This window comes from Tiliqua scincoides, chromosome 4, assembly GCF_035046505.1.
Source record: "Tiliqua scincoides isolate rTilSci1 chromosome 4, rTilSci1.hap2, whole genome shotgun sequence".
NCBI classification, from domain to species: Eukaryota; Metazoa; Chordata; class Lepidosauria; order Squamata; family Scincidae; genus Tiliqua; species Tiliqua scincoides.
In genome coordinates, this window is record NC_089824.1 from 9,618,374 (window position 1) to 9,645,489 (window position 27,116).

A 27,116-nucleotide genomic window follows, 5' to 3' on the forward strand; every position below is an offset into this window, starting at 1 on the left:
AGAAAAGAGGTCTCAGCGCATGGTTGTATCTACCTTCCTGAAGACAGCATGCCAAGTCTCAGTGCACAGTTCGCTGCAGTACTTTGGAGACTGAAGAATGAAGCAGGAGGAGGTCTCTGGCTCACTTTTGGAGTCACAAAGACACTTACAGCTTAATCCTAGCTGCCTGACATGCTGGGCTGCCATGGGGCCAAAATGGCTGCTGCGGCATCCTGAGCATCCACCTGTGGCTCTTTGGGAGAAGCAGACATTTGTCCCCCTTCACCTGTGTAAGATAAAACGCCCTGCGATGGGGCTACTCAACTCTGTGCTGGCTATTTAGTTGGCGCAGAGTAATGGCGAGCCGTATCGAGCCAAGAGGTTTGACAGGTGATCCGAATCTGGTGGAGAAAGGTGTTCTTTGAATGCTAATTTTCCTTCAATGATTATTAAAAGGAATAAAGAAAACAATCCAAAAAATGGAGGTTTCCCTGTATCAGAGTGTTAGGTGCAGGAAACCAACTTGGACAATGACTGAGCAAAGCCCCATCCACAGACTCTAGGAAATAATAACAGGGCAATTTTGAGAAATTTTATTTTTCAAAATAAAAACAAGAACAAGCAGGGCACTTGGTGTACAAATCAAACACACACTGCAGAGACAGCAGGAATTTGTCAAATATCAAATATTTGATGCAGGCAAGAAACGACTTTTGTTCCCCTCACTGAGCACAAAATCAATTTTAACAATCCTAAGTTATATAGGTTATCTCTCTCCTGAGTGGGCTTTCTGGTGGCTAATAAGACTCTGACTACGACTGAAGGTCTTTCCACACTCCTGGCACTTACAGGGTTTCTTCCCTGTGTGGGTTCTCTGGTGGCGTGTAAGCTTTCCATTTCCAATGAAGGTCTTTCCACACTCCTGGCACTTGTAAGGTTTCTCCTGTGTGGGTTCTCTGGTGAATTTTAACACTACCACTGCAACTGAAGCTCTTTCCACACTCCTGGCACTTACAGTGTTGCTCCCCTGTGTGTGAGTTCTCTGGTGGCACTTAAGCATCCCACTCTGATTGTAGCTCTTTCCACACCCGTGGTACTTATAGGGTTTCTCCCATGTGGGTTAACTGGTGGCATGTAAGCTTTCCATTTTCAGTGAAGGTCTTTCCACACTCCTGGCACTTATAAGTTTTCTCCCCTGTGTGGGTTCTCTGGTGAATTTAACACTCCAACTGAATTCTGCAACTTCACTGCAACCGAAGCTCTTTCCACACTCCTGGCACTGATAGAGTTTCTCCCCTGTGTGGATTCTGTGATGGATTATAAAGCTGCTGCTGATACTGAAGCTCTTTCCACAATCCTGGCACTTATAGGGTTTCTCCCCTGTGTGGGTTCTCAGGTGGCACTTAAGTTTCCCACTCTGACTGAAAGTCATTCCACACTCCTGGGACTTATAGGGTTTCTCCCCTGAGAGGGCTCTTTGCTGTTAAGGATGAGTCTGCTCCCTCTTCCTTCCAATCTGGTCCCAAACTGATGCTGTTGTAATAAGAAAAGAAATGTAGTAAGGGACACAAGGAAGAAAATGCAGCTAGTTGGGGAAGTGTCATGTCCATGACCCCCAGCCCCCAAGGCCGGGGGGAGCGGGGTGCATAACAGGGATCTGGGAAGTGTCACTGTACCCTCCCGAATGTCCCCCATGTCACTGGGATAAGGATCCAAACCCAGACAGCAGACACACAAGTCTGGTTTAATCTCATCAGTGGTTTTACATTCATCCAGTTGGCCAGGTTACATCATAGAGACCGCCTTACATCTTAAGAGGAATTGCTTCGCCTTCTGCAACCTTTTACTGCAAGTGACTTCATCAATATTATATTTTGCTTCATAAGAGGAGAAGGAATCTCAGAGAAGGCCACACCTTGAGAGGAAGAATAAGGAATAGTAAAAAAAAAACAAAGAAAAGGAAGTGGAAAGAAAGCCCCTGGTTAAGAACAAAATTTCAGATGTAGGCATGATAGGAAACTGTTTTCTGCCAAGAATGTTCTCCAGAAAGGGTGCAGCTGATGAACCATCCAAAGCTGTACCCAGAATATGGATGACTCCTGGCCTTCAGGAGCACCTGGGCCCAAAAGCTCACCTGAAGTACGCACTGGGTTCTTCAGAGGGAGGGCAACCCCATCTCCAAAAGGATGAACTCCTCTTCCCAGCAGGACTCTCCTCCAGAGCAAAACAACTTGCACACTGTCTCCATTAAGGTTCCATTTGTTCCTTCCAGATCAAGACCATTACAGTCCCCTCCAGGCAACAGGTACAGACTGTCACCAGGTGTGCTTCTCAGGCAGAAACCTGTGTGCACAGGGGAAATTCTTGTTGCATCCTGGGACTCTGTGCAGTGACCAGTGGCCTTGCTCAGTAGTTCAGAAGGAAGAAGGAAGGGAGGCTGAAGGTGCAGCAAACAAACTTTTACTGTGATGATAATATTACAAAGCCAGAGAAGGGGAATCAAAATCAAAAAGCTTCTTAGCCATTCGTATGGCCAGGCCCTCAACATAAGTGGTCGCTATCTACAGAGGAGAAGACAGAGATGAGGAAACCCTACTGGTGCAAGCATGGTGGCCGAAAAGAAGGGAGAGAGAAGGCTGACCCAGGGGGAACTGGGGCTAAGAAAGTGGATTAGTGGGAAGGGTACGAAGAGGAGAGGTGGGGAGAGAAAGGAAAGAAGTGCAAAGGGCTCCTGAGGTTCCAGCTTTGGCAAAAGATGGTGACTGGATTATGGTTCTTGATAGCCTGAACTGCAAGCAAGGAGTGAGCCTCTTGGTGGGCTGTGCAATCACTTCCCCACCCTGCAAGTCTCTCCAAATGGACACCCCTCCTAACCAGCACTGTGGGAGCCCTTTCCGTCACTGAGCAGCTGCTGTGCTGGTTAAGGGAATCTGCCCAAAAGGAGGCCGGGGGCTGAAAACGGGTCTCCCCTCAGACAGTTGATAGAGTAGAATGAAAAAGGACACCCACAAAGGAAGAAGAGATCGAGGCACTAAGCGTGTTCTCACTTTGGGTGCACACAAAGAACGCAAAAGGGGGTTTTGTGGGTCGGTGCTGAGGCTGCACCAAAAACCAAGCCCGATCTGCTCTTGCAGGAGTTGCAAGGCTAGACTGCCAAGACCAGCGGCCCTCCTGTTTGAAAGCGAGATGCAACAAGGCGGAAGAGGCTTCAGTGATTCAAGGAGGGGAGCAGGACAAGAGAGACGGAGCTGCTTTCCTGGGAGGAGGAGAGCACTGCGAGGTGCCCCACAAAGGATATCTGTCCAGACTGCTGGCTTTTGATTGTGCTCCATGAGAGAAAAGGTTGGATAGGAAAAGGGCAGCAAGTGGTTACCAGTCCTGGCTGCTTGCTTGACATCTGGCCCTTTGGCGGCAGCTGGAATGGGGGTGCTCAATGCAGTGCCAGTGGGTCAAATGAAAGATCACAGCAGCAATAAGGCAGGCAGATGAGCAAAGAGAAGACATAAGGGTTGGATAACTCAGCTTTGTAGATCTTCTTCTCCCATAGGATACTGTAAACACACCTGCTCTGGAGTCGCATACACTGCAAGGACAAAGAGGAGCAGGGATACCTAGTTGGTATCAGGGGCATTGCCACCCCCCAGAAGTGACCCCCACCCCTCAGCTTTGCAACCGGTTTGGGGGTTGTTTGGGGTGGGGAGCAGGGAGGGTATGGGGCAGTTTGGCAGCAGGAAGGGGTGTATCATCATAGTAGCAGTGCATGTTAGGATATATCCCCCTTTCCTCGGCCAGACCCGCCCCAAGGCTCCTTGGACTTGTGCCAACAAAATAGCATACATCCAAGGAGACCCACTGGCAAGCAGGTGGCCTAGTGGACGGTAAATACAAATATTTAAGAACAATAAGGTGGCAGAAAGAAGGGGTTTTCTTTATCTGAAGGAAAGTAGTTGGTATCTGTTGCTGTCTGTAATTAAGGATCTCTGAGTCAGGGATAACACTCACTTGTGCTTGAAGACAAGGCACTTATTCCTATTGTTCAGCACCTCAGTTCCCCCTACGTGGCCCGTAGTGGGCCCAGCAGAGTCAGTGAAGGAGACCAAAGAGGGTCTTTTCAAACCTCCACTCCCTCTGAGTCTAAAGTAGTGCTTCCCAAACCTTTTCGCACTGGGACCCACTTTTTAAAATGACAATCTGCCACAACCTACTAGACAAAAATGTAGAACTAATTATTTTATTTATTATTAATAATAATATTATTATTATTTTTATTTTTAATTATTTAATTATTTTATTATTTTATTATTAATATTATTATTATTAATAATAATATTATTATTATAATAATATTAATATTATTATTATTAATAATAATTCACTCCCGGATTGGCCTTTTCAGCCACACTAGACGCTGTGCCAGAACCACCTTTCAGAGCGCGATACCATAGTCTTTCGAGACTGAAGGTTGCCAATACTAAATATATTAATAATAATGTATAAAATATTAATTAATAATCAGGATCCTGTGCTCCTGAGGCTGCTAGGGACCTTATGTATTTTGCGTGTGTAGACATTTTCCAGATTCTCCCTAGAAATGGAGTACCTAGGACTATTCCCCCAAACTTTTACAGTACTTCCAGGCTGAACTGGTGAGCAAGATGCACAGTTAAGAACATCCAGGCCAGACAAAAGGCTGAAACTGCATTCACGCATGATCTACAGCACGCCAATTGCTAGAGAAAAACAGATAATGTGACATTTTAAATTGGGGGTAGGAAGATTACCTCTTACCACAGGTTAGCATTGCAACTAACAATTTTCTTCTGCAAACTGGGCAAGGGTGCTTGCAAAGCTTTAAAAAAAATTCAAAAATGTTTCACGACCCACCAAAAATCGGCTTGAGACCCACTTGTGGGTCCCAACCCGCAGTTTGGGAAAGACGGGTCTAAAGGCAGACATTTCCCAAAATCCTACTCTAGGGTTGCCACCTGTAGCAGAGCCCTGGGTCGCCAAGAGGACTTTGCGAAAAGAAGGAGAAGGGGAAGTCAGGAAGTGATTCCACGCCTTGGGAAGGGCTGTCGCCTATCATAAATTTTTAGGGGCTATCTGAAAGTACAGAGAGGGCTAAGCTTTCCTGCTAACACGGACCATTCTTACTCTGAGACATAGGAAGGAACCAAAGTTTGATTCAAGGGATCCAGCAATCCCCCTACAATTTACAGTGCTATCGTGTTTTTTCTGTCCTCCCCTTCAGAGCCATTCTGGGCCGATAGAGCAAAATAGAGAATCGCCTCTGTATTTCTCCAGCAGCCTGGAATGTCTCCGAAGGGGTGGGGCAGGGGTCGTGTGCATGAGGTTTCCTGCAAAACGTAATGCTTTGCACCCCTTCTAGCTATGCCACTGCCCCCCTCCCCCCGGCTCAGGAGAACGGATGTTTTAATAGGAAAAGTAAGGTACGGCGGGGGGGAGGGGGTCTGGCAATCACTGTGTTGGAAGGTATCAAGGACTGTTAGTTATGGTATAGAATGCTTACCTGAAATGTAAACAGCATGGTTTTTGATCTCTCTCTCTCTGAAAGTCCAAGCAAGTTCAACTTGAGTCTCACAAGCATTTGGCTGAGATTGGGCAGCCTGCCACAAGATGTTCTCTTAGAACAATGTTGATACATTTGAATGAAGTCTTTGTCTTCAGAGTACAGAAAAAAAAATCCAGCAGTTTGAATTCGGCTTGAAGTTTTAACATTGCTTTAACGTCCAGTTTGAAGACTTTCAGAGCACTAAGCTGTGCACACACATGCTAGAAAGCAAATATTCACACCAGCTCTCATAGAAGAACGCTAGTAAGCTTAGTTTCTTCATATTCCTTGTTTTTCATTTTGAAATCAGTTTTGGGGTACACATAAGTGTGACTAACAAATAGTAATATTTTAACTGAGTTATAGTGGTAGTCTAACAGCATTAGAGGTTTCTTTATCATTTATCTTTATCATCTCTTTATCATTAAAGAGACATGATATCAAAGCACTTCCGGATTAACACATTGCAAAGGTCAGCTTCCCACAGAAAATGCAGAAGATAGCAGTTTCGTTGTTTTAGCAGACCTCGCAACCTTTTAGCAACAATTTTGTTGCATTTCACGGGCTGCACATGAAGGCCACAGTGGATCATGCGATGGTTATAGGTGAGGTCATTTTAAACGAAATGGAAGTGCAGTGCCATTGGCTAACTGCTGGGGGTATATTGTATATGATAGATGTATGAGATGGCCTATTATAAAACAACGGATGTTTTGAACCCACCAATGAATTGTCTCCAAATGTGTTTCAAGAAAGGAACCCCAGATTGTAATAAAAGTAAGCTAAAGGAGGCGTTACACGCTTCTCTTCTTCACACTTCCGATGCACACAGTCTCCTTTGGGGTTTCTCTTCTCCTCATTTCTGATGCACACAGTCTCCTTTGGAGATGTGGATGGATTTACCACCTTTTGCTGATGGATTTACAATAAAGGCCTGGATTTGATCACTTTTGTCTACTGAGTTTGTTTTGGTACCTGGGATTACAGTGCAACATCTGAGATCTCTTGTAACATCTTGGTTTTTGCACCTTGCAACAACTGGGGGGGGGCATAGGAACATAATTCCCAAAAGGCGTTGCATAAGGGCCTTCACCAGATGCCTGTGGCTGCCAGCCCAACCCAGGCCTCACTTCACAGGACCTCCGCTTCTTCTTCCCCTGCAATCAGGGACCTGCAAGTTTCCTTCCTGGCTGGGCCTCCTCCAGCTCCCAGGCTTTCTCTCCCTCTCTGGGCTCAGGCCTTCCCTCCTCCTTCCAAGCCTGAAGGACCTGGAGAAGCTGAGGCTCTGAGCAGCCCTCTCCGCTCACTCTGCTCTCGGTTTGCACCTGGCTCTCTAGACTGTGCTGAGAAGGACTGGAGAATGCAGTTCTCACTCAGGTCCTCTGCTCTCCCCCTCCCTCCCTTCCAGGGAATGTATCCTGTATGAACCTCAGGGTGGAGAAAGGGCTGTCTCTGGGCAGAAGGAAGGTGGTTCCTGGGCAGAAAAGCACATTGATGCAGTGGGGACAAATCTTTCCTCACCCCCTTCTGTCTCTCGCTCAGCCCTCCTGATTCCCTCCTTTTCCCAAGCCTATAGGAAGGCCTCCTCCTCCTCCCCCTTTTAGGGTCAGAGTCCCTGCAAGGACCCGTTGGGAAATGTGCTCCATGGGCCCTGCAGACTCACTGCGCATCATTCACAACCCTGTGTCTGCCACTGGTCTCCCCTCCGCCTTTCTCCTGCACAGACTGTCCTCCTCCTTTGCTCAGACCAGAAGTTGCACAGCACTTTTCCCCGTCTCTTGCAAGGGGATCTCGGAATTTGCTCCCAGGCCAGGACGCTTTTCCTAGTTGTGTCTCTATTTGCACTTATGTCCTTGCAAAGCGCTGGATGGTTGCTATTCAAGAGAGCTCTGGGTCAGTCCTGGTCCCACTCCACTAAGAAATCCTGTTGGGGGTTTCCTGGGAAAGGGGGGTAGCACTGGGAGCAAGGCCCCCCCATCCCATATACTAGCCACTGGAGTGCTGGGAGAGCAGCAGCCATTGTTTCTGCCTCCCTTGGGTCTGTCTGAGTAGGCTTGACTCCTCGGATTGGGTGCCCCAGCACAGCCCTTCTCCATAACTTCTAGCAAGTCTTCCAGCCTAACTCACTGCTTGCTACCTGCTCCCCCACTTTCAGACTTGCATTTCCAGCTACTGTTGCAAACCCCCATGCCCTTCTGGGCCGTAAGAGGGGTTTTATCAGGGGGTACAAAGTTTCTTTTGAGCCACTTCCCTAAGGGGGAGGGGAAAAAACAGGGCAATGGAAGCATGTGGGAGGAGGACATGGAGGGGTAAGGCTGGGCACAGAGAGGGTGGCAACAGCCAGAAAAGCCTTTGGATCCCAGGTCTACCTGCCCAGTAAACCTGGCTTCTGGTTCGGACTGGCCTCCATCTTTTGCTCTCCTCGAGGCCAGCTGAGATCCCAGGAAATGTCCAGGTATCAAAACTTGCTTCTGCAGCAGCTGTAGTCCCACTGCTGTGTCCCTGAGCTCCTATACGCTCCTTCATGGTAAGCAGATCCCCAAGGCAAATTGCTACTGTAGCAGTCTGCAGTACAGCCTATAGTACGTGTGGCCTGCATTAGAACCCCCAGCATGTCCAGTTCAGAGCTGGCGTGGTGTTGGCAGCAGTCAGTCACACAGCGAGAGCTGAAGGAATCATGTGTATGCTGCATGTTTGGGTGAGATCAGAAAATACAAGATCCCAGGAAATTTCTGTGTGTCCCCCCCCCACCCATTTGGTTCCTAGGCCCCCATTTTGGCCTTGAGCTCAGGTACAATTTACCCGCTATACTCCTACTCACATGGGCCCTGCCATGCCAAGGTCCCTCATCTAACTGAGCATCTGGGCATCACTACACGTATACAGATTATACTGGCAATGCATGGATGTCCCACACTGAGAACCTGCAAGAACAGGGATTAGTGTGTCTTCTGAGGTTAGCCGATTGTTTAAAGGGGACCCATGACCGATCCCAGAAGTATTTGCAGTTCGGAATTCTGGATGCAGCCCCTTTGGGCAAAGATTGCAGAATCAGGCCCAAAGGCTTTGCTGCTTGGTCTGTATCTGCAATCTATAGCTTCTTTCATCCCCTCCCTTTGTCATGGGGCGCAGAAGCTGGGGATGCTCATTCAGCAATCCTTGGCTTTGAGATATGGTGTGAATGCCCTAAAGTGAGACCAGGAGAGCAGCATGGAGGATCTATTTCATAAATGTTCTCTGGAGTAGAATGCAGGATGGCCAGCCTGCCCTTCCAAAGGGGGGCGATGAAGGCAAAATGAAACAGCTCCCTGATATAAATATCTGTCACTGGGTGCAGTCAATGCTGCAATGCAGCAGTGACAACATGGCATGACTGCATCCTGGGGCGAAATTTTGGCCTCTGACAGCCTCCTTAAGGGCATTTGTTCCCTTCCCTGGGATAAGCCCCTGCCAACATGGACCTACGCCCGCAATATCACCAGTCAAGTCTGTGTAGACCTGCAAAGGAGGATTAGGCCTGCAAGAGAAAGGAAGGGTCTCAGCAGTGTGATAGCTACTGAAGACAGCCTGCCAAGCCTCACTGCATAGTTCTGTGTGGTGCTTTGGAGACCCAAGAATGAGGTAAAGACAAAGGAAGTCTCTGGCTCATTCCTGGAGTCACAAAGACAGATAGCCTGGCTCCAAGTGTTCATTGGACTCTGGGGAAATGCCTGCATATTGATCAGGGCATGGGGATCCTAACCAGATGTGTTTCTGGGATTGTGATTTATTATTTGGGGATACATAAAGTATGCTCTATGTGTGTTCAATTTTCCCTAACCCTTAAAAAATCAATGTCTCTGATAAGGGTGGTCTGGCAGACTAGGTGGCACCACTATCTTGCACCCAGGGTTCACTGTATCATAGTGATTGGTGCTTGAAACCAACTTGAGGGGACGACTGAGCTACAAATGCCCGGCACTTCAGACTATAAGAATGAGCAGAGCCTAGGCCCAAATCCTAAACAACTTTCTAGCACTGGCACATCTGGGCCAGTGGAATACGTGCTGCATCGTGCAGTTGGGTGGCAATCATGCAGCCTCCTCAACCTAAGGGAATGTTTGTTCCCTTACCTCTGAGCTGCATTGCCCTTAAGTCGGTGCCGGAAAGTGGGTTAGGATTGTGCCCTCAGTCTGTTATTCAGTTGGAAACCCGGATAAAAAGCCACCCCCCACCCCGTCAAAGATGTCAGTGAGGAGCCAAGGGTCCTGTTATGCTCCTAAGTGAAATCCCTTTACCCTGCAGGAGACCTTCCAATCAGAGAAAGTAAGGGCAAGGCCCAGTTCATGGACTCTAGAGAGTAATGACAGGGCAATGTTCACAAATTTTATTTTCTGAAAAGCAAGAACAAGCAAGGGAATTTAACCACATTTCAAACAAATGTTGCAGGAATTTCAGGAAGTATTCAAACATCCATTATATGAGGCAAACAAAGGACTGAACTTCTGTTGCCTGACTAAACACAAAAACTTTCAACACACCTAAGATACATCAGGTTTCTCACTGGAGTGTGTTCTCTGCTGGTGCATAAGTTTACCCCTCTAACTGAAGGTTTTTCTACACTCCTGACGCTTCCAGGGTGTCCCCCCTTTGTGGGTTCTCTGGTGGCTCATAACATTACCACTGTGACTGAAACTCTTTCCACACTCCTGGCACTTAACGGGTTTCTCTCCTGTGTGGGTTCTCTCATGGAACTTAAATTCACCACTCCAACTGAAGCTCTTTCCACACTCCTGGCACTTATAGGGTTTCTCCTGTGTGGGTTCTCTCATGAAACTTAAGGTGAACACTCTGCCTGAAGCTCTTTCCACACACCTGGCACTTATAGGGTTTCTCCCCTGTGTGGGCTCTGTGATGAACTCTAAGTGTGCTACTGTCTCTGAAGCTCTTTCCACAGTTCTGGCACTTACAGGGCTTCTCTCCTGTGTGGGTTCTGTGATGAACTGTAAGTTTGTTACTGTGAATGAAGCTCCTTCCACACTCCTGGCACTTATATGGTTTCTCCCCTGTGTGGGTTCTCCAATGCTGCTTAAGATCACCACTCCAATTGAAGCTCTTTCCACAGTTCTGGCACTTATATGGTTTCTCCCCCATGTGGGTTCTCTCATGAAACTTAAGATGAACACTCTGCCTGAAGCTCTTTCCACACACCTGGCACTTATAGGGTTTCTCTCCTGTGTGGGTTCTATGATGAACTCTAAGTATGCTACTGTCTCTGAAGCTCTTTCCACAGTTCTGGCACTTACAAGATTTCTCAACAGTGTGGGCTCTTCGCTGTGAAGAAAGTGTCAGCTTCCTCTTCCTTCCAGTCTGGCTCCAAATCGATGCTGTTGAAATTAGAAAAGAAATGAAGTAAGAGACCCAGGCAAGAAACTAAAGCCAGCTGGGTAAATACCCAAAACCGTTTTTTGTCTGATCAGAACTAGGGCCTAGAAAAGCCACAGCAACCTTGAACTGCAAATGGCTTAATCAATATAGTGCTTTGCTCCTTTAGTAGTGAAGGAATCTCAGAGAACAAGACCACAAGTAGCGAAGAGGAACAAGACCACAAGTAGCGAAGAGGAAAAAGAAAGAAAGAAAGAAAGAAAGAAAGAAAGAAAGAAAGAAAGAAAGAAAGAAAGAAAGACTCTTTGCGAATGAACTTTCAGATTAAGGGGTGATAGGAAACTGTCTTCTACTAAGTCAAATGTTCCCCAGAAAGGGTTGCAGCGAGTGAACCAGTCAAAAAGTGTCTCCAAAATATGGATATCTGACTTCCTGGAGGAAACTGGGCCCTAAAGCATTCCAAGACTGCACACAGTTTCTTTCAGAGGGAGTGCCACCCCATGTACAAAAGGACAAACATCTCCTCCCAGAGAAAAAGGACCTCTGCGCTATCTCAATTAAGTTTCCATTTGTTAGTTCCAGATCTGGTCCATCACGGTCTCTTCCAGGCACTGCCAGACAGTTACCGGGTGTGCTTTTCAGACACACATAAACATGTCTACACAGGGGAACTTCCCTTGGTATCCTGGGACCTTGCGCAGTGGCCAGTGATTCAGAAGGAGGGAGGAAGGAAGAGAGAGGTGCAGTTGCAAAACTTTTACTATGACGATAATGTTACAAAATTAGAGAAAGGGAATCAAAATCAAAAAGCAAATTCAATGTCTTTTTGACGTCTGCTTTCCCTAAACAGAAGTGGTTGCTATCTTCAGAGAAGACAGAGATGAGGAAATCCTTAAAAAGGAAAGAAAAGGAGCATATTGGTGCAAGCACGGAGAAGGATGAAGGAAAATTTGGAGGCTTATCCAGGGGGAGCTGGGTGGGGGAAACCCAGTAGTGGGAAGGAAGGGGGAAAGGAGGTGGACAGCTAAATGGGCACCAGTTGGTCAAATGAAAGATCACAGCAGCAACAAGGCAGACAGATGAGCAAAAGAGAAAAGAACAGAAGACAGAAGGGTCGGGGAAATCAGTTGTACCTCTCTTTTACTCCCATAGGATACTGTTAGCACATGCTCTGGAGACACATGCACTGCGAGGACAAAAAGGAGCAAGAATAATTGGTTTGGTCACATGCTTATGCAATGCTAGACTACGGGAATCCACTAATGACTGCTGGTGCATTCTCCACCAATCTGTTTACACACAAGCTTTGGGGACATGTGCACAGCGCATTTGCATAGGCCAAAATGCGCACACCATAAACTGTCACCATAAGAATAAAAGGAGATATCACTCGGAGGCCGTCCAGTTCTGAAGAACTCGTTGATTGAGACTATTACAGGAACTGAAAACAATGAAATAAAATATCTTCTTAGTTAATATAATTTTATTTATTTAAATAATCATTTTTTATTATTTTATTATTATTCACGTGTTAAATTAACATGTTAATTATTTTAATTACTTAGGGAGGCAGGTTTCTCCCACGTTGTATAGGTGTGCCCCAGTATCCACTATGTTCTGGTCGCGTCTGGAAGCTTTTCTGAGGCTCACAGAGGCTGCACATGTCCACTCGGGGGAAGCCCTCCCCAGGCCTCAGAATGCCTTATAAGGCATAAAAATGTCACTTCTGGTTTCCCTCCAGAAACCAAATGTTGCGTGTTATCAGTCTAAACAGCCATTCCGAGCCCCGCAGAGGCCGCAGGCGGACACAAATGGCCTCTGCAGGGCTCAGAAAAACCTGCTCCACCTCTGGAGAGGGCGTGGGGAGGGGTCTGCAGATCCGATCTTCCCAAGGGTGCAGTAGCTAATTCTGGAGGCAAGTTCCTTCATCCATGTGGACTTTGTCATTGAATTTGCCCACAAAGTTGGTGAGGCCACTTATGATTTTCAGGTGTTATTTTGTGTCTCTACTTCAAGTCAGGAAGATCCCAGAATGTGGCTTTTGTCCACTGAGTCAAAAGTGAAGTCATACATGAAATGTGTTTCTTCCACATGTCTGACCTGATTGACAGAGTGGAGGTGGTGGTGGTGATTGCGCTGACAATTAGAAATGTGGCCTTCCTCTAGGCCTCTGGGATCTGAGGCCTCCTGCCATCAGTCCAGTTTCAAAGTCATGCTACTGGCCTGCTATTGTCCATTGTCAAAGTCATGCATCAGACAACATTGGACCTGAAGAATCAGTCATCATCTCTGGTATTTACTTCTCAGAGCCTTCCAGGGACTACAGTTCCCAAGATCCCATAAGGACAGCCATCATAGCAGTAACCTGATATATGTCTGAGATATTTCTCCCTTCTCTGATCTACACTCCAATCTCTCCCTGAAGGAAAGACATTTTTTAATTCTATGTTCTACGTGAGGAAGTTCCAAGTTACCCAGAGAAATCTGTCCCCCGCTGCTCTCCTATCTGAGCACTCAATGTCACTTCACTAGTTATGCAGGAATACTGATGCTCTTGGGTGGGTCCTGTGCACAGAAGGAGAACCCAGACACAGGGGGAATTGACCTCCCAAACATGCCCACCTACTCCAAAAGGAGTAGCCAAGGGAGCTCCAGCTAATTTATGGCACAGTGTCCCCAAGTTGGGGCTACCCTTCTCATCAAGAGACCCAGATCTGGGCTGACCAGAAGGGGAGGATATGGGAACATCAGGTGTTGCAGCAACCATGCTCAGGTCATGCAGCCTGGCCACCAACTCCCCTTAGCCACATCAAATGGAGCAGAGGTTCCTACAGGGACATCCATCAATGAAGGGTCAACGGATCCTCCTTACCTACAAAGATCACGTTTTCATGATTGTCCATCATCACGGCTTCATAGAGCTGCCTTTGATATGGACTTAGTAGAGCCCACTCTTCCTTGCTGAAATACAGAGAAACCTCTGCAAATGAAATAGGACTCTGAAAGAAAAAGGAGAAAGGTCCTATGTACAAGTCAGCCTAGGCCAAAGCTCCAGTCCAAAGGGAGAGGCGCATTCCAGCTTCCATGAAAGCACACAACATTTCTAAATTTGGAAACAATTCTCACAGATTCCCTCTCAACTTGCATGGCCACTTTTTGGGCTTCTAACGACAATGGAGTTTCCCAAGTTTCCTGAAAGGAGGCTCAGAGGATCCTTTCCTTCCATTCCAGTTCCCAAACTGACAGTCCCACACAGGCAAGCCCAGGAGGAAGCCCTACTGCTCCCAATGAGGCATGTCCCCAGGAAAGCACACCCAGGACTGAGAACCTTCAGCATTGCGTAGCTCCTTTCACACATTATAATCCCTATCGCTTTTCCCACTATTGAACAGTTTGTGTCACTTTCTGCTGCTCTGGCTGTGGCAGACACTCGTCCAGGTGGGTTTCTGCCCACTTGAACCTCTGCACTATGTTACCAGCAGTGCTTTTTAAAAACACGCGTAACATGCGCACCTTACGCGTGGGGAAAGGGGGAGAACCAATGGCATGCAGGGATCCCATGTTGAAGATAATGGCGAGATTCTGTACTTCACCAAGAATTAAGGCGCACCAAAGTTTCCCAAAAGTGCTTAAGAACCAAAATGGAGTTTCAACCTTGATCTTCTATTCTGACACACTCACTCTGAAACAATACGGGGGGACTCTGACCACCATCATGGGCAGACAATGGCGACCTAAGGAAAGCAGCTAGGAGGAGGAGAAAAGGAGAGGGGAGGAGAGAGGAAGTTTTGAAGGAGAAGCGCAGAGCAGAGAGGGGGAAACTGCAGAGGGAGAAGGGGTGCAAGGAGATCAGCTGAGCTTTCCATGGGAACCCTGGAGAAGGAGGGGAAGATTTGGGGGTTCAGGGAAAGGAGAATGTTGGGGGTTGTTAATAGGAAGGAAACAAGTATAGTACTGATAACTGAGACTGGCAAAAAGGCTGCGGCTGAGATGTGACAGGAGGAGAGGCTCAAGCTGTCCCCTGCACATCCCCCTTACCTGGCCTGGAGGAGCAGCAGCCATTTCTGTTCCTTCAAAAGATTTGCCTGGCTTTGGATCCTGTTTCTCTGCTATCTGTCGGGGAGAGAAAGGAGACCTGCATGAAGCTTTTGACTTGCATACAGATTCATGTACATGTCTGAATTCCTTTCCACCAGTCCAGAGCTATTGAAACTGGGGCAACGCGACGCCCCAGCCTGAGAGCCTTGGCCTCTGCCCCCTTAAGGGGCAGGGGAAGATAGCGATGCAATCCTGGGGGACTCAGTGGGGCTGCAAGGAGTGGGATGCACTCACCAGTCCCCGCAGCAGCCTCCTTGGGATGTGGAGAGCCCTGCGCAAGTGTCTGCAGGGCTGCCCAGTCTTCCAAAAGTGAAAGTGGAGCGATCGCACTCCACCTCCGCAAAACCAGAAGTGGAGCGCAATCCAATAGGATAGGAAAAGCTGGGGGTGGTGGTGGCGGTGGCTGGTAATCACTGAGGGGAAGTAGCATAGCTAGAGGGGGTGCAAAGCACTAAGTTTTGCAAGGAGCGTCACCTCAACGTGCAAGCAACCCCTCCTTTTGAACCATTTTGGGCCACTAGAGCAAAACGGAGGCAACACCTCCAAAGGGGAGGGGATGAACCATTTTCGCACTGTGGTGAGGCACCCTGCAAAACGTAGTGCTTTGACCCCCTCTCGGTATGCTACTGCTGAAGGGGGCACAGGAACAGGATCCCCAAAGGGGGCTGCAGAAGGACCTTAACCACATGCCTGTGGCTGCCAGTCCAGCATAGCCCTCACCACACAGATGCAGGGGAGCGTCTAGCAGGGCCTTCTTTTCTGGTCTTTCCTAGTGCATCCTGTGCAGCCACAGCATTGACCCCCCTCTAAGTATGCTACTGCTGAGTAGGGGCATAGGAATAAGATGCCCAAAGTGGGCTTCAGAAGGGCCTCAACCAGACACCAGGGGCTGCCAGTCCAACTCAGGCCTCACTGCACAGGAGCAGAAGGAGAGTCCAGCAGGCCCTTCTTCTCCCCTGAGCTCCCCTAGTGCAGCCTGTGCAACCCAGAGCCACAGCTTTGACCCCCAACAGCTATGCTAGCGCTGGGGGGGGCATAGGAACCCCAAAAGTGGCTGCATAAGGGCCTTAACCATACACCTGGTAGTAGTAGTTGGCAACCTTCAGTCTCGAAAGACTATGGTATCACGCTCTGAAAGGTGGTTCTGGAACAGCGTCTAGTGTGGCTGAAAAGGCCGATTTGGGAGTGACAATCCCTTCCACACCGGGAGCAAGTGCAGTCTGTCCCTGGTCTGTCTCCCTGGCTATGGGCCTTCCTTCTTTGCCTCTTAGCCTCAGACTGTTGGCCAAGTGTCTCTTCAAACTGGGAAAGGCCATGTTGCACAGCCTGCCTCCAAGCGGGCCGCTCAGAGGCCAGGGTTTCCCACTTGTTGAGGTCCATTCCTAAGGCCTTCAGATCCCTCTTGCAGATGTCCTTGTATTGCAGCTGTGGTCTACCTGTAGGGCGCTTTCCTTGCACGAGTTCTCCATAGAGGAGATCCTTTGGGATCCGGCCATCATCCATTCTCACGACATGACCAAGCCAACGCAGGCGTCTCTGTTTCAGCAGTGCATACATGCTAGGGATTCCAGCACGTTCCAGGACTGTGTTGTTTGGAACTTTGTCCTGCCAGGTGATGCCGAGAATACGTCGGAGGCAGCGCATGTGGAAAGCATTCAGTTTCCTCTCCTGTTGTGAGTGAAGAGTCCATGACTCGCTGCAGTACAGAAGTGTACTCAGGACGCAAGCTCTGTAGACCTGGATCTTGGTATGTTCCGTCAGCTTCTTGTTGGACCAGACTCTCTTTGTGAGAGATGTGTGTCTGCCAACAAGACGGCAGACTGGTTTGAAGCCCACTCTGAGGAGCTGACACCAGTCATTGAGGAAAAGAGGAGAGCTCAAGCAGCATACAAGGCCTGTCCCAGTGAGCGCAACCTGCAGGTCCTCCGAGCTGCTCGCAGCAAAGTCCAGCAGACTGCCAGGAGATGTGCTAACGACTACTGGCTCCAGCTCTGTTCCGAGATACAGATAGCAGCTGACACGGGCAACATCAAGGGGATGTATGATGGTATCAAGCTGGCCCTAGGTCCAACACAGAAGAAAATTGCCCCTCTGAAGTCTGCTGCAGGCGAGGTCATCCAGGATCGGGCACAGCAGATGGAACGCTGGGTGCAGCACTACTCTGAGCTATATTCCAGAGAAAATGTAGTCACCGAAGAAGCGCTGAACAACATTGAGTGCCTGCCTGTGCTGGAGGAGCTCGACAGTGAACCAACCCTAGAAGAACTTCACGTGGCCCTGGACTCCCTTGCCTTCGGCAAGGCACCTGGAAAAGACAGCATCCCTGCTGAAGTCCTAAAGTGCTGCAAAGAGATCATCATCACTGAGCTGCATGAAATCCTTTGTCTCTGCTGGAGAGAAGGTGGAGTACCTCAAGACATGAGGGATGCAAACATCATCACGCTGTACAAGAACAAAGGCGACAGGGGTGACTGCAACAACTACCGTGGCATCTCTCTCCTTAGCGTTGTAGGAAAGTTGTTTGCCCGAGTTGCACTAAAGAGGCTCCAGGTACTTGCAGAGAGCGTTTATCCAGAATCACAGTGCGGATTCCGAGCCAACAGGTCCACCACTGATATGGTATTCTCCCTTAGACATCTGCAGGAGAAATGCAGGGAACAAGGACAGCCACTCTTTATAGCCTTCATAGATCTCACGAAGGCTTTCAACCTGGTCAGCAGGGATGGCCTCTTCAAGATTCTCCCCAAGATTGGATGTCCACCCAGGCTCCTCAGCATCATCAGATCCTTCCACAAGGACATGAAGGGCACTGTTGTCTTCGATGGCTCCACATCAGACCCTTTTGACATCCGAAGCGGCGTGAAGCAGGGCTGTGTTCTTGCACCAACCTTGTTTGGGATTTTCTTCGCTGTCCTGCTGAAGCAGGCCTTTGGAACTGCAACAGAAGGCATCTATCTCCGGACCAGATCAGACGGAAAGCTCTTCAACCTCTCCAGACTGAGAGCAAAATCCAAAGTCCAGCTGAAATGTCTGCGTGACTTCCTCTTTGCCGACGATGCAGCTGTCACTACCCACTCTGCCAAAGATCTCCAGCAGCTCATGGATCGTTTTAGCAAGGCCTGCCAAGATTTTGGACTGACAATAATAATAATAATAATAATAATAATAATAATAATAATAATAATAATAATAATAATATCCTGTGGCAAGGAGTTCTACAGACCAACCACATGCTGAGTAAAATATTTTTTTGTCTGTCCTAACTCTCCCAACACTCAATTTTAGTGGATGTCCCCTGGTTCTGGTGTTATGTAAGAGTGTAAAAAGCATCTCTCTATCCACTTTATCCTTCCCATGCATAATTTTGTATGTCTCAATCAATCATGCTGAAGAGGCCCAAACGCCGTAGCCTTTCCTCATAAGGAAGGTGCCCCAGCCCCGTAATTATCTTAGTCACTCTCTTTTGCACCTTTTCCATTGCCACTATGTCCTTTTTGAGATGTGGCAACCAGAACTGGATGCAATACTCCAGGTGTGGCCTTACCATCGATTTGTACAACTGCATTATAATATTAGCCGTTTTGTTCTCAATACCTTTTCTAATGATCCCAAGCGTACAATTGGCCTTCTTTTCTGCCGCCGCACGTTGGGTTGACACTTTCATCGACCTGTACACCACCACCCCAAGGTCTCTCTCCTGATCTGTCACAGACAGCTCAGAACCCATCAGCCTATACATGAAGTTTTGATTTTTTGCTCCAATGTGCATGACTTTACACTTACTTACACTGAAACGCATCTGCCTTTTTGCTGCCCATTCTGCCAGTTTGGAATGGGTTTGCCAGTTTCTGCCAGTCACTACCCACTCTGCCAAAGATCTCCAGCAGCTCATGGATCGTTTTAGCAAGGCCTGCCAAGATTTTGGACTGACAATCAGCCTGAAGAAAACACAGGTCATGGTTCAGGATGTGGACTCACCTCCCTGCATTACAATCTCTGCACATGAACTGGAGGTTGTCCATGACTTTGTGTACCTTGGCTCAACGATCTCCGACACTCTTTCTCTCAATACCGAGCTAAACAAACACATCGGTAAAGCAGCTACCACGTTTTCCATACACCTGGTACTGCCAGTCCAATCTAGGTCTCACTGCACAAGAGCAGAAGGGGAGTCTAGCAGGCCCCTAGGCTCCCTGGGCTTCCCCAGTGCAGGCTGTGCAATCCCAGGTTCTCTAGACTGTGCTGAGGAGGGCTGGACAACACAGTTCTCACTCAGGTCCTCTACTCTCCCCCTCCCTCCTTTCCAGGGGACGTATCATGTATCAACCTCAGGGTGGAGAAAGGATTGTCTCTGGGCAAAAAAATGGTTGTTCCTGGGCAGAAAAGCACATGGATGCAGTGTGGGGGGGGAATCTTTCCTCAACCCCCCTTTCCCTCTGGCTAGCCTTCCTGATTCCCTCCTTTTCCCAAGCCTATAAGAAGGCCTCATAAGAACAGCCCCACTGGATCAGGCCATAGGCCCATCTAGTCCAGCTTCCTGTATCTCACAGCAGCCCACCAAATGCCCCAGGGAGCACACCAGATAACAAGAGACCTGCATCCTGGTTCCCTCCCTTGCATCTGACATTCTGACATAGCCCATTTCTAAAATCAGGAGGTTGCACATACCCATTATGGCTTGTAACCCATATTATGAGTTGTAACCTGTATTATGGCTTGATGCCCCAGTACAGTTCTGCTCCATAACCTCTAGCAACAAAGTCCCTGCCTGACTCACTGCTTGCTGTCTTCCTGCCAGCTCTCTGGTGCAGAGCCCAATAAACACTTGAAGAAAAAGAACAAGGATTGTATTGGGCTTTTTTGCTGGTAAACCCACAACAGGCTGTTTGCCTCCCACTTGTTGCAGTCTTAAGAGCATAAGAAGAGCCCCGCTGGATCAGGCGAAAGGCCCATCTAGTCCAGCTTCCTGTATCTCACAGTGGCCCACCAAATGTTTCAGGAAGCACACAAAACAACAAACACAACCTTGTGCTGGTTGTCTACTTCTAAAATCTCCTCCAGGGCTCTTTCTTCACAGACCCTGTGAAAGGCTACCCTGCCCAGGGATGGGGAAGTGCGAAGCCTGATGGCAGCATCTTCCCCTCTTCCTCCAGTGGTGAGGAATTCCAGGGATAGCACTAACCACTGCTAGCATTGAGATGATTAGCACTGTGAGTGAGAGCAATGAGGACTTCTGGCTGCTGTGTGACTTTTGCTTTGCTTACAAATTCAGTGCGCGAGCAGAACCCAAAGGGAGGCAAGTGGCAGGCCCCCTACAAGGGAGCAGATCCACTACCCCACAGCAGATCCTACAGAGAAAGAAAGATATCCTTGCACCCCACAAAATTTCTGGCTTCCCTCCTTTGGCTTCCAGGCCCTCCTTTTTTACTCGGAGTTCAGATATGATATATTCCCAGGGGCTCCTTTCTGCAGCTTGGTCTCTCCCAGCTTGCTCCTCCCAGTGCCTCTTCCTGGAGGTCTCTCTTCCTCCTTGGAGCTTACTCTCCAAGGCTCCTCACAGCAGCTCTTCCCTGGTGGTTTCTGAGCTCTGTGTGCTGGTGCAGCCCCTTTAATAGCCTCAGTGGCTCTGCACACAGCAGCCTCTACCTTTCCTCCAGTGGTACTGCAGCCTTCTCTCCTGCAACAGTTTTCCATTTGGTCCTCCAACTCTCAAGGGCTTGTTACAAGGTAATCAGCAAGTGAGCCTATTGGCTCAGACAAAACTTTATAATGATTGGCTCAGACAAACTCAGACTGACAAGTCTATTGGCTCACGAAAGGCACAGGCTACGATCCTCTTAGGCCAACTTACAGCAGTCAACTGCGCCCAAGTTCTGCACATATCACCGTGAGTTAAACATTAAACTTGGGTTTTAATTCAGGGGTCCCTCAGTTTATACCTGGTAAATCAGCATAAATCTTGAACATTTTTAATTTACTTTTTATATTAATTGTGATGCAAAAAGAAGCTCAGCCAATGTATTTAAGAGAGGGGCACATTTTATGTTAAAAAGCTGCATACGGCTCGCGAGCTGCGGTTTGGCAACCCTGGTTTAGAGTGTTGTTCAGCAATGGTCTGGAGCTAACCTGGGGCTTAGGCATTCTGACAGCAAGTTGCAAGTTTCAAGCTCTACCTTCACTGGGTAAAAATGCTTGGGCTTAAAAGTGCAATGCCCCTTGTGAAGGTCTTCTGCAGGGCAGGACGCATAGTACGAACTTAGGGCACAATCCTAACCAGCTCTACTCAGAAGTAAGTCCTATTTTGTTTAATGGTGCTTACTCTCAGGAAAGTGTGGTTAGGATTGCAGCCTGGAAACTACATTTCTTTCTGGCACCTGGAATACTCCAAAGAGTCCTTCTTCAAGCTCTCCCCACAGCTGCCAAATAAATTTGCAGGGAAAATGTACGAAGGCAGGGCTTGGAGGGGCTGGATTGGGGAAGAAAGCTGATTGTACCCTGTCACACTCTCAGTAATATCACTGGGAGCAGTGGCGTAGCTAAGGCATCTGCACCCAAGGGCAGTAACATTTTAACACCTCCCATACCCCCCCCATAATACACACACCCCAAATTTTAATACCACCCATGCAACTTCTTAAAGGCCTCCAAAAGGCCCTTCCTTCCGATGCTCAGGGGGCACTGGGTATCTTGTGAGGCCCTGGGTACCATGCTTTGGGGGGGTGTCTTAGAGTCCTCCAAAAGGCATTTTCGGGTTTTCCCTCAAGGCATGGTACCTGGGGCAATGTAACCCTCTCCTCTGATCCCCTGTAGACTGGGAGGATCTACACCACTGACTGGGAGGACAATGGAGTTTCTGGTTTTAAAAACAAAACAAAAAAACAAAAAAAACCCAAAAAAAACCAAAAAAAAAACAACAACAAGCTGTTTCTGACAGCTTGGGGTCCAAGATGCCAGGGCTTTGGTTAAACATAGAGGAAAGGAGGTCGCTCGAGCATAGCAGATCCTTTTTGTTGATCATGCCATTACTCCACATTCGTTTGACAAACAATTAATTGCATTTGTTTCGTATGATAAATTAATTCTTGGTGGTGTGATACGTTCCCAGTGATTATTCCTTGATAATTGCATCTACCTTGATAGTAAGCCATTACTCATTTTTATATTGCTTACTACTGAAGTGATGGAGCTGACTGAGTACTCATAAATTTGAGAAGTTCATCTCCACTTGCTTAATTACTTGTGCTCTATAATTTGTTTAGGGGAAAGTCATGCCAGCTTAAATTTCACCGTACCCACTACCATAAAATGAATTGTTTACTAAATTGTGGGTTGCAGAATTCTATCATAAAACCAAATGTTGCTAATTTTGTTCAGAGAACCTATGAGGGATCATCCATCTGGAGACATATTTCTTTCTCTTCCTTACTCAGAAGACAGGTGGCATATTTGCTGGTACTGCACTGTGGCTTAGAGAGTGAACTATGAACCAGAATGTCCCCACCTCTGCCACCTGTGCCGTGAATTCACCAGGTGACATTAGGACCAATCCTGAGACCTGCACACCAGCTTACCGCCAGCACACACAATTGCAACGAGCCCTTACTGCGGACCCAGCACCCAGGGGAGGAAGTGTGGCGGGAGAGGCAGCGGGCAGGACCCAGCACCCAGGGGAGGAAGTGTGGCGGGAGAGGGAGCGGGCAGGACCCAGCACCCAGGGGAGGAAGTGTGGCGGGAGAGGGAGCGGGGTGGGAGGGGGCAGGACCAGTGGTGCTCAGCTCCACCGGATCCTGAGCCGTTCGTTAGGCAGCCGCAGAATTGAGTAACCGCATTGCTGGGCTATTTCCCATACGCAGGGGAAGGGGTCAAAAGTCTCTTTCTCCCGAGGAGACGATGGTAGCTGCCCAGAGTGCGCAGGATAAAGCAGCATCTGTTTTTGGCGCCATAGCAGATCCATACTCCGGGTGGCTACGGACTGAGCTGTTAGTCAAGCCATTTTCTATCAGTCTCACCACTCCAGCTGCAATATGGGGATATTGCTTGCCTTACAGGTTTATTGCCTTACAGCAGTGTTTCTCAAACTGTGGGTTGGGACCCATTAGGTGGGTCCCGAGCTAATTTCAGGTGGGTCCCCGTTCATTTCAGTATTTTATTTTTAATATATTAGACGATGCCAGCATGGTATGTGACTGCATCTGGGGAAATGTGACAGACCTGTACTTTTAACAAGCTACTATGTATATTCTTTTAACAATGATAGTCAATGGGAATTACTCCTGGGTAAGTGTGGGTAGGATTGCAGCCTAGGATTGTCAAAAAATTTCCTGCTTGATGATGTCACTTCTGGTCATGACATCACTTCCAGTGGGCCCTGACCGATTCTCATTCTAAAAAGTGGGTTCCAGTGCTAAATATGTGAGAACCACTGCCATACAGCTTTATTGTAAGTACAGGCACTCCCCTGTAGCTGCAGATCCTATCTCCACAGTTTCACTTATCCATGGTTCTCCACCCCTGTGCTCATAACTTATCTGTCTTTGTTTGCAGCCCTTCCAGTTACAGAATGCTCGAAGAGAAATGTGAGAAGCAGCCAGACAGAATGCTTCCTATTAGCATTTATTCTTACAGCCCAGTCCTTTCCCTGGAGGGTCTGCCAGGTGTAGCGGCACCAAAACGGTGACCACTGTATCCAGCAGGCCCACAGCAGGCCCACTCAGGGCTTACTGAGTTTGCACCAGCTGTTTTGCGGGTGCAGACTGGAAAACCTCTGTGTCAGGCTTTGCAGCCCACCATGGAGGATAGGATCTGGAGGAACAGGGCTCCGCTGGTTGCACCTCCGTCCCAGGCTGGTCACTTTTTGCTGCCCTTCCCTTGCCCTCCCCCACCCTGGAACTCTTCCCCTTACCCTCGGGTCCTTCTGCAGCATCTCCACTTGGCACTGAGACCCAGTGCCAACTTGCATTGGCTCAGTGCTTGCGGTCCCTCCTCCCCAGGTGCCAGGAATGTGCCTTATGGCATGTTTGCAACACCCAGTGCTGGAGCTCAGCGCAGTGCTAGAGCCCAATAGGATCGGGCCCTTTGTTTCCCTCCTCTAGCATTCTGGCTGACTGTTTCTCACAATATCGTTCTGTAACAGGAAGCGCTGCAAAGGAAGAGCACTGCAAAGGAAGATAAAAAAGAAACAACACTCGGCGCCACAGTACATATAGGGTTCACTTTTATCCATGGTTTTGGTATGTGCAGGGAGGGCATTGCTGTTGCTGCTTTGAATGGCTCCTATGTCGACTAGGAGGAGATGCTTACATGGCACCTCCTGTACTTACTGCACCACCCCTCCTCGCTGCACTACTGTTGCAATCCAATATGTTTTAATTGTGCTAGCAACTAATTAAGAAGCATGCTGGAAATGTACAAATGACAAAATGAGAACTTGGATTTGAAGCCATGAATTAAATGGGATTTTTTTCATGGTATTTAAGTCACAATAAATTGATCACTGCTAAATCCCCCTGATTCAAATCAATCCACCTGGTCTCTGGTTTTAATGGAATACTTTGTGTGTGTCGGTCTTCTCAGGATTTAAAGTCTGGGTACGATAGGCTTTGATTTTACCATTTATCCTCTTCAAGATTTAACTTTTTTTAATCTTGAAAAGTAGTGTGTGTGAGATCAGACAACAGAGCCATCTGGGCAAGTTGTTTTAATTGGATCATGTTGGTGATCAGTAACTTGCACTATTGAAAAACTGTATTCTGCAACTGGTAGAAACATGATAAACTCAGAGGAAAGGATTACGAGAGGCTTCTCAGAACAGTTTGTGATATTCCAATAAAGGATCACACCATTATCATTCTGTTAAGAAGAATGTTGCCTGAAGAAGGATGAATTTAGATGTATCTTTTTCATGACTGCGTTCATTGTCAAGTTAATTAACTGGAAGAGGGTCAGCAAAACTAGTCTCATCTATATCTGGACTTACCAAGATCCAGGTCTACAGAGCTTGCGTCCTGAGTACACTTCTGTACTGCAGCGAGTCATGGACTCTTCGCTCACAACAGGAGAGGAAACTGAGCGCTTTCCACATGCGCTGCCTCCGACGCATCCTCGGCATCACCTGGCAGGACAAAGTTCCAAACAACACAGTCCTGGAACGTGCTGGAATCCCTAGCATGTATTCACTGCTGAAACAGAGACGCCTGCGTTGGCTTGGTCATGTCGTGAGAATGGATGATAGCCGGATCCCAAAGGATCTCCTCTATGGAGAACTCGTGCAAGGAAAGCGCCCTACAGGTAGACCACAGCTGCGATACAAGGACATCTGCAAGAGGGATCTGAAGGCCTTAGGGATGGACCTCAACAAGTGGGAAACCCTGGCCTCTGAGCGGCCCGCTTGGAGGCAGGCTGTGCAGCATGGCCTTTCCCAGTTTGAAGAGACACTTTGCCAACAGTCTGAGGCAAAGAGGCAAAGAAGGAAGGCCCATAGCCAGGGAGACGGACCAGGGACAGACTGCACTTGCTCCCGGTGTGGAAGGGATTGTCACTCCCGGATTGGCCTTTTCAGCCACACTAGACGCTGTGTCAGAACCACCTTTCAGAGCGTGATATCATAGTCTTTCGAGACTGAAGGTTGCCAATACATAGTATAAGAAGACTCCTTTATGCAATCCCAAAGAATCTGAGATCTATACTGTACATACATACACATTCCACCTTTCCTCTTGCATTGAAGGTGCCCAAAGTGACTTACAATATTATAAACAATAGCACAAACAATCAAGAAATGAAAAGCATAAAAAACTGCAATGATACAGTAAAATAACAGCAGCTGCACATGCCTGATCTTGTCTGATCTCGGAAGCTAAGCAGGGTCAGGCCTGGTTAGTACTTGGATGGGAGACCGCTTGGGAATACCAGGTGCTGTAGACTTATACCATAGTCTTTCGAGACTGAAGGTTGCCAACCAGAATAACAAGAGGAGCTAGGTCCAACTCAAAATGAAAGGCAAGGTGAATCAGTTAATCACTCCAAGACTTAAAGTTCAGCTACCTGCCCTCTTGCCAAAGGTGCTATGCATTGAATTGAGAATATAGATCCTCTTTATGAAGTACCTCTATCAATATTCCTAAATAAGTGAACCCTGAATCTTCCATCCTGATAGACCAGGGCAGCTGGAAGGCACACAGTAAAACTTATAGAGCTGCCCTGATTAGCCTTATATGATCCCAACCACTAGGGGGAGCTATGCACTTATGGAAACCTATATAGTACTACATAGTACTACCAACACTCACTCTAGGGCTTTCTGAGTGTTTGCTCAGGTGATCAGCTTTAGTTTAACTCAACTTCTTATGATGATAAAAATAAGAGTGACTTTTCCACTGGACTCAGTTCTTTTTTTAAAAGCTCTCTGAACTGAAGGTTGCCAACACAAAATATGAACTGCCCCCCCCAAAAAATTGTAGTTTTTTGGATGTTGCTGTGGGAGACATTGAACTTCTGCTTAGCAGATGTTGCTGCTGGAGTTCTGTTACCTGTGGGAAATGAGCCTCCAGAACTGCAGAGACAGAGGCGACGATCCAAATTCTTTAAAAAAAAAAGTACGTTACTAAATTCAAAGTTTGCAGATTCATTCTGTTAACCCACAACAACCCCAAAGTACACGCAGTATAACATTTAAACTGAACTGTATTGGCAACCTTCAGTCTCGAAAGACTATGGTATCGCGCTCTGAAAGGTGGTTCTGGCACAGCGTCTAGTGTGGCTGAAAAGGCCAATCCGGGAGTGACAATCCCTTCCACACCGGGAGCAAGTGCAGTCTGTCCCTGGTCTGTCTCCCTGGCTATGGGCCTTCCTTCTTTGCCTCTTTGCCTCAGACTGTTGGCAAAGTGTCTCTTCAAACTGGGAAAGGCCATGCTGCACAGCCTGCCTCCAAGCGGGCCGCTCAGAGGCCAGGGTTTCCCACTTGTTGAGGTCCATCCCTAAGGCCTTCAGATCCCTCTTGCAGATGTCCTTGTATCGCAGCTGTGGTCTACCTGTAGGGCGCTTTCCTTGCACGAGTTCTCCATAGAGGAGATCCTTTGGGATCCGGCCATCATCCATTCTCACG

At 47.9% G+C, this 27,116-nt stretch overlaps 1 protein-coding gene across 1 annotated transcript; it reads right to left on the reverse strand.

Annotated features, from left to right (window-relative positions):
• Positions 1-745: 745 nt before the first annotated feature.
• Positions 746-23,972, reverse strand: LOC136647621 (zinc finger protein ZFP2-like). The gene is made up of 7 exons (XM_066623262.1): positions 23,916-23,972; positions 14,954-15,028; positions 13,788-13,914; positions 10,406-10,917; positions 10,212-10,344; positions 1,202-1,443; positions 746-1,087 (listed from the first exon to the last, which is right to left on the reverse strand). The coding sequence occupies exons 1-7, from the start codon at positions 23,970-23,972 to the stop codon at positions 746-748; spliced, it is 1,488 nt and encodes a 495-aa protein (XP_066479359.1).
• Between the last annotated feature and the right edge of the window lie 3,144 nt (positions 23,973-27,116).

What these genes read in the sequence shown, in the direction of transcription:
- LOC136647621 (XM_066623262.1), bottom strand. Translation starts at nt 23,972, where the DNA reads ATGCAAGTTGGCACTGGGTCTCAGTGCCAAGTGGAGATGCTGCAGAAG. An exon ending in CTGCTGCTCCTCCAGGCCAG is followed by an intron (nt 13,915 to 14,953) that starts GTAAGGGGGATG and finishes TTTTTCTTTCAG; the next exon opens with AGTCCTATTTCATTTGCAGA. An exon ending in TTGCAGAATTCAGTTGGAGT is followed by an intron (nt 1,088 to 1,201) that starts GTTAAATTCACC and finishes CCCACATGGGAG; the next exon opens with AAACCCTATAAGTACCACGG.